This window comes from Tasmannia lanceolata, unplaced genomic scaffold (assembly GCF_043159265.1).
Source record: "Tasmannia lanceolata isolate RefF3 unplaced genomic scaffold, GAP_Taslan_0.1 ptg000037l, whole genome shotgun sequence".
NCBI lineage: Eukaryota > Viridiplantae > Streptophyta > Magnoliopsida > Canellales > Winteraceae > Tasmannia > Tasmannia lanceolata.
Genome location: NW_027518714.1, coordinates 12,709,162 through 12,721,564, shown reverse-complemented (window position 1 = coordinate 12,721,564; position 12,403 = coordinate 12,709,162). Strand labels below are relative to the sequence as shown.

The 12,403-nt window shown below is 37.5% G+C and overlaps 1 protein-coding gene across 2 annotated transcripts in view; it reads left to right on the top strand.

Moving 5' to 3' along the window:
* The first annotated feature begins 1,461 nt into the window (after positions 1-1,461).
* The window catches only part of LOC143862647 (P-loop containing nucleoside triphosphate hydrolases superfamily protein), a 31,990-nt gene continuing 21,048 nt past the window's right edge, over positions 1,462-12,403 (top strand). The window contains exons 1-7 of one of the 2 annotated variants that reach the window (XM_077373718.1): positions 1,462-2,122; positions 2,297-2,569; positions 3,059-3,279; positions 3,364-3,558; positions 5,178-5,354; positions 7,110-7,498; positions 9,315-9,495. In XM_077373718.1, coding sequence (XP_077229833.1) covers positions 1,969-2,122; positions 2,297-2,569; positions 3,059-3,279; positions 3,364-3,558; positions 5,178-5,354; positions 7,110-7,498; positions 9,315-9,495 — 1,590 coding nt within the window. In that variant the 5' untranslated portion in view covers positions 1,462-1,968. The remainder of the gene's footprint in view (positions 2,123-2,296; positions 2,570-3,058; positions 3,280-3,363; positions 3,559-5,177; positions 5,355-7,109; positions 7,499-9,314; positions 9,496-12,403) is intronic. The other variant, XM_077373717.1, reaches the window with a different exon arrangement.

Sequence of the window (12,403 nt, the reverse complement as noted above, 5' to 3'; positions counted from 1 at the left end):
TTTCCTTCTCGCTCCCTTTCTTCTCTTCGTCTTGCGATTAGTCACAAAGTGTTGAGAAAGCATCATTTTCAAATCAAACTGATCGTGTTTTTCATCAAAGCTCTATTGTCGTGCTTTGTTTGGAACAATTGGGATTTTGACGCATAAATGTTCATGGATGAGGATCTTCTTGATGGCGCTCTCTTTTGCATTTTCTTTTCTTTTATTTGCTTTCTTTTTTCTCTTCTCCCTTTTTTCCTCTTTTTCTATTTCGCCGTCTTTTTTTCATCTTGTGAGGCTTTTTCATTGTGCAAGGCTTCTCAATCGTCATGCTGATTTTTTTCAAGCCTTCTTTGAATCATTGTTGTCCTTCTGTCATTTTCAAAACCGGTGCTTTAATCTCCTACAGATTTTCACGTATGGATTCCCAAAACTCCAAAGACACAACCATGGTGCTAGATCAACAGCTCTAATACGACTTGATACTAACCAGAATCAGTTCGCAACGTATTTGATTCTCTTGTAGGGAAGATCAGCCTCTTGATCCACTTCGAGGGAAGGATCAATCATCATTTGTGCACCAAACACAATTCCTAGGATAAATTCTGCTTACTTTATTTGTTTCTTCAATGCTGTTAAATAAAGATACATGTAACCGTTCAACCCATGAAACTAGGAACGTACTCTTATCCAATATAACCCTAAGCAATTAAGACTCACCTGACCAATGAAATAAAATACCATGATAAAGACTAGCATATCTCTATTCTACTAATCTCAACAACCTAATAGAATAAAAGACACGTAACATCTTACTTGTTAAGATGAAAGTATCATCTCGAGAGCCACACAAGTCGAAATGAAAGATAGCGTAGTGATGTATTAGAGGAGAAGAAACACGAAAGAAGGGTTTCTTCTCTGCAACCAATTTGCTTGAAGAAATGCCTCCATGGGATTTTCTTAGATGTAAAGGAACCTTTTTATTTAGGGAAAAATACACTAAGACCCCCTGTGGTTTCTGACATATTCAACGTAACCCCTAATGTTTAAAAAGTTACAAGTAGACCCCCTATGTTCTCAATTTGTGTAAGGTAGACCCCCTCAGTTGACGGTTCATCCACAGATTGAAGGGTAAGGATGATCCTATGGAGCTGATCTTTTGGGCACACCTATCTATGTCAGGGTCGATCAAATGAACGCTTTGGACCATGCAAACAATGTGGGCCCACTGTGTGTTTTGGTAGTGTCTGGATTCGGGTATGGGGTTTGGACTTTGGAGGGGTGTATGGGTCTTCATTAGCACTGATAGTGTTTCAAAAGAGGGGGACCTACCTTACACCAATTGAAACCACAGGGGGTCTACTTGTAACTTTTTAAACATTGAAATGTGTCAGAAACCACAGGGGTCTAAGTGTATTTTTCCCTTTTATTTAAAGAGTACTGGGAAATATATAAAGGACATCATGCCCTAATACAATTTTGGGGACTGATAAATTGGCCCCATTTCTTTCCATTTTGGCTCTTATTAACTGGTTGTGTTTAAAACCAGTCAACAAAAGCTCCACAAACCGGTAAACAAAGGCTCCACAAACCCTAATCCTCCTATTTGTGTAGCACGAATTTTCGTCTTCATTGAACGCATAGATCTCAGCTTTTGGAGGAAACCCTAAAAATCAAGAGAATTGGGGTTTTCTCCTTTCCCCTTTATTTCTTTGTTTTCTCTTTATAAATTATCAAGATTCAGCTCTAGGGTTTTAGTAGAGAGAGGGAAAATACGACCATGGCGTCCGAATAGAGACACTTTAGTCACCGGTCGTTGAAGACAACCAGTAAAAGGGGGCGAAGATAGAAAAGAAAGGGGGCGAATTGATCATTTCCCTACATTATCCACTTAATTACCGTAAGGCCACGCCCTGCTGAAGCATTCCACACTATATTATTTACAGTGGGCAGAGAAAACTCGACCTCTCCTGCTTTCGTTTCTAAACAATGGCGAACGAAGCACCTCCTCCTTCTTCCAAGAAGAAATCGAAGAAAAGACTTCGAGAAAAATCAGAGTCCAACCATTTAAACGTATTGCCATGGAACGAGTCTCTCTCTAACGATGACCCACTCGCTCTTCTCGTTGGTACCAACGAAGGAGGTCTCTTTCTCACACTCCTCAATCTCTTTCCTTGCTCTCTTCCTTTACAGAATTAGGGTTTCTCTACTCTATTTTTTGAGTTCTCTTTCCCACTCCTCTCTCTCTTTTTCTCTCACTGAATTAGGGTTTTGGACACTATTATTATTATTTTTTTCATATTTGGATTACCTGCAGGTTTTCTTTCACTGGAAGAGATTGATGAATCGGAGTATGGTTTTCTCCCCGATTTTTCTTCGAAAACGGGAGAAGAAAATCCCTCCTTTTCGTCCAAATCGGAGAAACGAAAGCGTCTGAGCGCTGATGGATCTTCCGGTGATGATTCTTCAATCGTTCAAGCTGGTAGTGAAGAGGAGGTGGATGATGAGAAGAAGGTGAAGAGAAAGAAAAAGAAGAAGAAGAAGACGAAGGACAAATTGAAGAAGAAAAAGAGTGACAAAAAAGTCGCTGGTTAGTCTTGTTAGATTTGAGTTATATTAGAACTTGTCTGTATGGTGAATTTGATTATCTGAACTTGTAATCTTATCTGTTTTATTGAACATTAGTTTGGTTTACGTAGGTGTACTGGTTTAGGGTTTAGTTGGGGGAAAGAAATACTGGTGAATAATGTCTTCTTTTTTTCCCCAAACATGGTAAGAAACTAAGAATACTAGTTGATTTGAACATCAGCCGAAGTGTTTTTTTTCCCCCCCAATTGCATGTATTGGAAATAATCAAAATAGCCAGTGTAACAGATTTCATGGGGGAAAAGAAAAACTAACATCAACAATTTTTGGCCATGTGATATGAAATCAGTCATGAAAAATGAGTTATATAAAAAGAACTATCTTTTTTTATGTTTTTGTGCTGAATTCTTTTTTACTCCTTTTAACCAAGTTGCTTAGACTTCACATGAACTCCCCAAGTTATCTAATTTGTAGCTGATGTTGCGATTTTCAGAGTTGGACCTCGTAGATTTGCCCTTCGTTTCGCATGATGAACCTAAAGATAAGGCTGACAATGATTTTGATGGGGAGTCGGTTATTGATGAGGAAGGATTTTATGCTTGGAAGGAGTTGAGGCTCCATCCATTGCTCATGAAATCGATACATATGCTTGGATTCAAGGAACCCACACCCATACAGAAAGCTTGCATTCCAGTTGCTGCCCATCAAGGAAAGGTTGATTTCATACTAAATTAAGTTGGTATATTAATTAATAAAGGCCTTTGATGCAAGAACTTTTAAAGCAACTTTCTATCGCAGGATGTCATTGGTGCTGCGGAGACGGGATCTGGGAAAACGCTTGCCTTTGGACTGCCCATTTTGCAGCGTCTCCTTCAAGAAAGGGAAAAGGATGCAAGCTTGCTCAGAAACAAAGGAAAGTTGGTGGATAACGGTGTTCAGGAAAGCCCTCTACGAGCCCTTGTTATAACTCCTACTAGGGAGCTTGCTATTCAGGTATACTTGATTAGCTTTCACACTCAAATTAGTTAACTAAACTTAATATTTCAAAAGCCGAAAACATATACCTGTTACACATCAACTCAAAAGATAGAATTACCTTCAGTGTTTGTGGTCCAACAAAAACCTTAGATACAATGATGGAACTTATCTGAAGCCATAAGCGAGGGCAACAAGCCCAAGCTCTTGTTTTAAAAGTAATAATGAATTAGGGCCCACTAGAAACTACACTTAGGTCTTGCTTATGCAGCATAATCTACAGACCATTGACAAAGAATAAAGAGTCCAATTCGCATGGGGCATTGGGCCCTGATGAAGGTGCATCCCACCAGATTGTCCAGATCAACCGCCAAGAGTGGTTGATCCTTGATCGGGCTGTCCGGGACCCTTGGATCAACAATCAGGCTATTGAGTTCGTCTATCAATTCCAAACTATGGCAGAGGAATGTCATTCGAAGGCTGATCGTCAGAGATCATCCAAAGATCAGAAGGCTGACAAAATCGACGGGTCGTGATAAATCCATCAACATAAAAAATATTTTCGCACTTAGACGATTTCCATGGAAAGTTATTTCGTAGAAGAGATTTAGTTATTTAGGAAGTTTATTTTGTCAAGAATGTGTAGTTGTTTGAGTCAGTCAACTAATTTACTGGAGTTAAAGTCCTTTGTTATTTATCTCTTTTGCTTGTTATTAATCACTTTTATTTAAGATAAGGAGACTAGAGAGAATAGGAGGAGAGGAGTTGATTGCTCTGTAGATGGATTCCAGTAACTGGCCGATTTCCAGAAGGATCCCAGAATTGGGTAAATGGAAAGATGAGTGGGTAGAGAATGTCACTCGAAAATTGACATGGAAGGTAATATCCATCAAATTATGAGAACAGTTCTCTTCATTTCTACATAGTAGCAAATCAAGGACCCATCAGCTATGAACAGATTATGTAGGTTGGAGTGGTGTATCAAGAATCAGTCTTTATTCAAGCATACCCAGGGCTACGGATAGCAGCCAGGAATAAGTGAAACACTAAGAATTCAAAACGATGCTTGTTTGACTAAAAATCTAGATGTTATTCCGTCGCACAGACATTGCATGATCCTTTTCATCAAGTCCAAGTGAAATAGCTCTAAACCGCAGAAAATCATAATTGAAGAGAACTTAAGTCCCAAGACCCTTAATTGGGTTAAATGGGGTTTATAAAGAAATTGATGATAATTAAAACACCCCTAGCCGCATAATAACCAATGCACTGTGCATTTGTGCATACAAATGCATGTATCTTTTAATAGAATGGATTAATGGTAGCTTTGTGGCACACATGCGAATCACATGCAATTGAATTACTATGTCGATTGAAATTGCTTGCGAAAAGTTCAATTTAGCTCTGAAAAATCATTTTCAGGAAAGCAGCTTCCTATTTGCCAACCAGATGCCATTCATAAGGGCTGCTATTATTTGGGCCTAAGAAAAAAAACGGCAATTTCTATTCACATTTAAGCATTTTTTTCAGTTTTATGTTTGCATTGCATCTACTTTTCAGATGTCACACTTGTTGAGCTTGTCATTGATATTTGATACTACACCCTAAACTTTTTTGTTTTGTGGTCCTATTCGTAGGTGTCTGATCATCTCAAGGAAGTAGCAAAATTCGCTAATGTCAATATAGTTCCCATTGTTGGTGGAATGTCTACAGAGAAGCAGGAAAGGTTATTGAAAAGAAAGCCTGAGATTATTGTTGGAACTCCAGGGAGGTTGTGGGAGCTTATGTCAGGGAGAGACCAGCACCTAGTTGAGGTTAGTAGCATGTGCATTTGTGCAGATTGGGAATTTAGAGGCTATTACTAGGTTAAGGCTCGTGGAAAATGCTTCTTTTACTTTTTTGCTCGAAGGCTATGATTTAGCCGACACTTTGAATTTATTGCTGACACACGTACCGTGCCGTGTTGGACGCGACACGCGTGTCCACACGTGTTGACATTCTTTTCGACACTTTTTAAATGTACTTCTATAGTGTTTAGACTTAATGTAGGTGTGTGGGCATGTTTTTGTGCCCTGTCAAGTGTGACAGTCTATTTTATTATAATATATCGTGTTTACCTCTTTTATCATTAACTCTTATTTTCCCTGTTCAAAATAAAAATAAAAATAAAAATCATGAACTCTTATTTTATAATAAACTCTTCTTTTGGCTTTTCTTTAATTAATATTTGCTGTTATATCCCCTCGCCTAAAGCTAAAACCCTAAACAAACTCTTATTCCAATACTATATTCACTGTATCATATTGGTCTCCCTTTCTCACTGGATATTGGAGATGGAATGGGACAAGATTAAATTGATGAATGCATTGTCATTTGATTATCTCATGTTTGTTTAAATTTTTTTATTTATTGAATTGTATGTTTGTTTTAGATTATAATCGATTAATTCTAAGATTTATTAGTTTGTTAAATGAATTCCATATTTATATTGTGACACATTATGATAATAATCAGTAATTTAATGTGTATGTACATGTCACCATTTATAGATTTTTAGATGTTGCCATGTCAGATAACTTGTTTCCGTGTCGAAATTCGACACACCAATCCATATCCACAAATTATGTTTATTCATACTTTCTATTTCAGATTTTAGTGGTGTCTCCGTTTCTAAATTTTGGGGGTTTGTCGTGTCCGTCACTCCGTGTCCGTGTCCACAAATCATAGCTCGAAGGGAATCTTTTTGAGTGGCAATTCAAGGTGTGTATCGCTTATGATGACTGATAACTAGAGCAAGTACCGCCAGTGGTTTGAGACGTTCTGCCAGTGCTATAAAACTTGTTCACTCAGAGCTTGATTCAGCTGGTTTTCTACCTACTGTGTTATTGGGATTCATAATCTTGCAAGTCAAAGCCTTCATCAGTAAAACAGTGACCTGTGTGTGGGAGAGCTCTCTCAAGTTTTGAGCATTACTTTTTTGACACTTGAACTTTTTTATAATATAAAGGAGTAACAGATGGTTAGAGGTTTCTTAAGCTGTCCAAAGGAACTTTTACAACTGAATTTTTTATAACACGGGAAGTTTCAGCTACTCATGGATGTTTCTTTTAAAAACAGTTCTTTTTGAGCCATAGAGCAGCTGGTTAAATTGTCCCTAACTTGCTTTAAATATAAACTTCCCTTGACGTTCAGCATTAGACATGGACCCGCTAGATCTTTTTTTTTTTTTTTTTTTTGAATGGTAACTGAATATATTAATAAGGGAGAGACCAAAGTAGTCCCCCCACTAAACCCACTGAGCCAGAATCCGACCCGATTTTAAGGTAAAAGCTCAACCTGAATTCCCAAAAATCGACTCGCATTGCACCCCTACTAGATCTCCTTCTGATGGCCCATCAGATCAATGGTCCCGATCACCAGTCGAACTCATTTAAATATTTGCATTATATGCAAGTCTTTTTGAAGATATGTGAATGCCTTTTTGTGTATGAAGTTGTATATTCTCTTGGGTGCTTGATTTTACTATATTCATAGAGTTGCCTACTGACCCTTGTTTGGCTTGCTGGCAGTTACACTCTTTGTCCTTCTTTGTGCTGGATGAAGCTGATCGAATGATTGAGAATGGTCATTTTCATGAGTTGCAGTCTATTATTGACATGCTCCCTACTACTAGCAGCTCTGTTGAAGAACATTCACAAGTTATGCGTGGCTGTGAAACAATTTCAAGTTTACAGAGGAAGAAAAGACAAACATTTGTGTTTTCTGCAACTATAGCACTATCTGCTAGTTTCCGTAAAAAGCTCAAGCGTGGATCACATAAATCAAAGCCATCCCTGAATGATGGAATGAGTTCTATAGAAACTCTTTCTGAGCGAGCTGGAATGAGAGCTGATGCTGCAGTTGTTGATTTAACAAATGCTTCAATCATGGCCGATAAGATTGAGGAGTCATTCATTGAGTATGCACTGTCCTTTGTATCTAGCCATGATCTAAAACTATTCCTCACGGAATGCTCATTTGCTTTAGCAGTTCTCTGCATTTCAGTCTCTATGCTGATATTTTGCTTGTACATTTTGGATTTTGCTTTGATTGCTCTCTGATAAGCATATATTGAATTTGTCTTTTACATTCCAGTTTCTCATTTGCTGAATTTATTATAACCTATTGAAGTTTATCATATGCTATTATTTATGCTGCAACATTCAAGAGTTGTTTCTTCTTTTGACCTTTTCAATAGTGGATCATTCGTTTTTTTGGCATAACCATTTTGTAAGGCAATAATAATAAAATTAGAACTATTATTTTTGCATAAAAATCAATCTTTAAACTTGGCAATACTTAAATATATTGATGCCCGGTCGGTTAATGTAGTCAGTGCTCTTTACATCATTTTTTAGATTTAGGATTGAAATATTCAAACCATTCAAAAAAAAAAGGATTGAAATATTCAAATAATAGAAAAAATTAGATTTAATTGAGAAGGGGGTTGGGATTAGATTTTGGGAAGATGTGTGGTTAGGTAATGTCCCTTTGTGTGATGCCTATTCAAGTCTTTATAGGTTTGTGAGAAATAAGGGGGTTTATATTATGGACTCTTTTGAGAGGTGTTAGGGGGACACGGATTGTTTGGGGATGGGAATTTAGTCGCAACTTAAGTGGAACAGATAGATGTTCTTGCATCTCTTCCTTGAATCCTTGATGGGGTTTTCTAGTCCTTGTGAAATAGAAGGTTTGGGCGCCAGATCCCAGAGGTCTATTTCTCAGTTAGGTCTTTTTTTCATTGTTTGGTTAGGGGAGTCCAACCTTTCTTAGTTGGATGAAAATTTGGAGATCACCTGCTCCGCCTTTAAGGCTTTTGTTGGACAGTGGCTCATAAAATAAATCAACTCATTTAGTATTCTCAAGCGGCAAAACTTCCATTTGGCAAATGGGTGTGTGATGTGCTGAAAGGATGAGGAGACTTCTACCCATATCTTCACTACTTGTCTTACCACAAGAAAGGTTTGGAGCTATTCCTCACATAATACATTATCTATGTGACTGAATCATGTCTTCATGAGCCGACCCTCAAACATTCGACTCCATTAAATGAAAGAATTTATTGTATCTCCATTTGGTCTTGATATATTTGATTTTGTACTATCACCTAAAAATCTCAGTACCTGTTAACTTCACCATGGGACACCCTTCTCGCTTTCATTGAGCCTGATGGTTGCATACCTTGTCTACTAACTTTATTTACCATGGTTGCATAAATCCTAGAGAAGAAGGGGGAAGTCAGTTTTTAACTGTCAGTTCTTGTTGAGTAGAGTCTGTACTTTTTTTAACACCAAGGAAAAAATATGAATTGATTTATAAACCTTAGACAAGCACTTATTGCGCATGAACAAATCTAAAGTTCAAGCAATTGAAGTAGGAAAAATCAAGCAAATCATTTCTTCCAGAATGAAACAATTGCTTTCTTTTTATTATTATTATTATTATTATTATGAAGCATAATTTATCCGACTTTTTTCAATGCTCATGTATTTTGTATTTTTAATTCCTACATGATCCTTCTAAACATAATTCTCAGATTAGTTATGCTTGCAGGTGCAGGGGGGCGATCATCATTTCTTCCAGAATGAAACATTGACTTTCATTTTGGTTATGAAGCATAATTTATGCGATTTTTTCTATGCTCATCTATTTTGTATTTATAATTCTTATATGTTCATTTTTTAAAATTCCTATATGGTCCCTTTAAATATACTTCTAAGATAAGTTGCTTGCAGGTGCAGGGAAGAAGATAAAGAGGCCTATTTATACTATCTTTTGAGCATTCATGGCCATGGGCGCACAATTGTTTTCTGCACATCAATTGCAGCTTTACGTCGTATTTCTTCCCTTTTGAAAATCCTTGGCATCAATGTTTGGACCCTTCACGCTCAAATGCAACAAAGAGCTCGCTTGAAGGTGATTTCTTTATATGTAATCATTTTGAACAAATTTCTACTTTTTTTACTAATCTTCTTGATATAATTTAAAACCCTAATAGAGGTGTACACACATATCAGTGTTTGTGTTTCTGTCTGCAGTTAACAATGCCACAAATGTTTTTTGTGTAAGGTACATTGAATGAGAGATATAGCTGACCATTTATATTGTGCAATTTATTTGCTGTATATAACATATTCTGTTGAAATTAACTAGTTTCAACTTAGTGGCTTCTCAGCTGCATAGGAATAGGAAATTCAAACATCTGGACAATAAGCAGTATTTTTGAGATGTGAAGGACGTAGCTCCAAACACGACGGGTTTATATGTGAATTCTCTCTTTGCTGAGAAAGAGGTTATGCTCAATTATAGATAATATTAAAATGGGGTTAAAGATAAGAGGAGCCTTGATTAGAAAGGTGAATAATAATAAAATTGCTCTCATGTGGACTATGGATAGATCATAAAATTATTATGAAGACCAACTAGGTTTTAGAAGGCAAAGATAAAATACGAGACAGTTGAACTCTGTAAGGTGAGTCATTGAAGGCTTAATATGAACATAGGTGTTAGTCTTGGGAACATTAATTAGGAATTTGTTAAAAGTATAATGAAGCAGTAGAAAAGGTAATAAATGTAACTATATAAGGCATTTCCCTCGTAAAGGCTATGCTTGATAACCTCCCATTTATTGTATGTCGGTTTTTCAATGTCCCGTGTCAGTGATTAAGAGAGTTGATCAGCTTCAAAGGAGTTTCTTGTGAAAATACGATAAGGTAAAAAGGAAGTATCATTTGGTTCGTTGGGAAGACGTGTGCAAGGCAAGAAAAGAAGAGGCCCTTCACTTTAGAAGACTAAAATTGATGAATAAGGACCTTGGCTTTAGAAGATTATAATTGATGAATAAGGCTCCTATCGAAACTTGGCTATTGAAATTGTGAGGAGAGAGAGAGAGAGAGAGAGAGAGAGAGAGAGAGAGAGAGAGAGAGAGAGAGAGAGCCTCTGTAGATTGGTGATTGAGTCCTGATATGGGTCCATATTTGAGTCTTGAATTCGATGGATGACTTCAAAGTGCAAGTTTCCTCAGTCTTGCTAGATATTAGAAAGTATAGGTTCATGTTTCAGTAGGGGAATCTATTTAGAATTGACAACGGGGAGAAGATAAGATTTTGTATGGCTGAATGATGTGGCTGTAGACCTTTGAATTTTGATTTTCCTTGACTATTTAGCATTGTTTCTGTAAAGGAATTTAGTGTGGTTGACTCCTTTCGTAGAAGAAATGAGAAAGTGGATTGGAACATTAGATGTCATAAAGGAAAATTTTAAATTTGGAGGCGGATATGGACCATATGGCTCCTTCTTTCCTTAGAATTAATACAGTCAACATTAGGAGACGGTATGGATAAGAGAATTTGGAGATGGGCTTCAACCAAAAGTTTCTCGGGTCTCTCATTTTATAACCACTTGATTGGCTAGGTGCACCTGTCTCCCGCTAGGAATGCTTGGAACTCTAAAGCCCCGAAGAAAGTTAATGCCTTCAACTGGGATGAATGGTTTAACTAGATTCTCATTGTTGATTGACAAAAAATCACAGTCAATCATTGTGCTTTATGTATTTTTTGATGCCAAGTTTGTCGTCTATCTTTTAATTCTCTGTAGATTCATGCACAATATTTGGATCTTCGTCTTTGATCTTTTTAGATTTTGTTGGATTCTTTCTGGTCATCTTGCACATCATTTTGAGGCTTGGGAATTCGCCCCTTGGTTGGTTTGGGAAGAAAGGAATTTGGGAGTCTTGACTTTAAAGGTGTTTCAAGCACTGCGCACAACCTTCAATGGTAAATTTTTTCTGTCGCGATCCTGTGGGCAACATACCTTCCTATGTTCTGAGTCTATCTGGTGATCACTTTTAAAGGTCATGGGAAGAGATTCTGTTGAGGTGTTGAAAGAGCGCAGCATCCCCAGGTGAGCTCCTCCAGCATATATGAAGTTAAACTTCAACAGCTTGAGCATCGGGAACCTGGGTCTGACCGGCAGTGAGGGTCTTGTCAGGATTTTTGAGAGAGAGAGAGAGAGAGAGAGAGAGAGAGAGAGAGAGAGAGAGAGAGAGAGAGAGAGAGAGAGAGACCCTTCGCTATGATACCTGCCTTGTAGATCATACCTTGTTCGACCTTCTTATCATTGAAGGTGACTCCTTCAACGTTGTTAGATGGGCTAGAGACTGTTTCAGTTCCCCATGAAGATTTTCTGGATGCAATATCGGAGATTCGCGATTTGATCGGAGATCACGACATTGACATTCAACACGTCTAGCGATCAGCCAGTTTCGATTCTGAATGGCTTGCTCATTCTGGAGTGTTGATAGAGATGAAATTTCAGTTTTTGATTTTCTTCCTCCTTGAGGATCTTAGTTACTGACATTTATAACTAATTAATAATACATCATGAATTACTAATTAATAATACATCATTAATTATTATATCTACTTAACATTAAGTTACAGACTGCTGAGAAGAAGGGAAAGAACTGATTAGCAAGGTTTTAAATTTCAATTTTGGTTTCAGTTTCGGTCGCCACAGGATTTAAAACGGTTTGGTTGGAAATATTGGTGGAAAACCTATATGTGACTTGATTCTTAAAATGGTTTCCAGAAAGGATTTTTTTGGTCAAGCATAAATTGAATAGTATGATCCTACAGCAAAAAGCAGTGTTTCAAAATGCGGATGTGGGTCAAAACGTGGCCAAAGCGAATCCTAGTTGACTCGGTGCAATGCGGCCGAGTGCTCAGTTGACGCGGCTGAGTAATCAATTAATTCGGCCAAGTACTTGGCTGACGCTGTCGAGCACTCGGGAGAGTAAAATGAGTTTTGTTTGATTGTGTAAGGA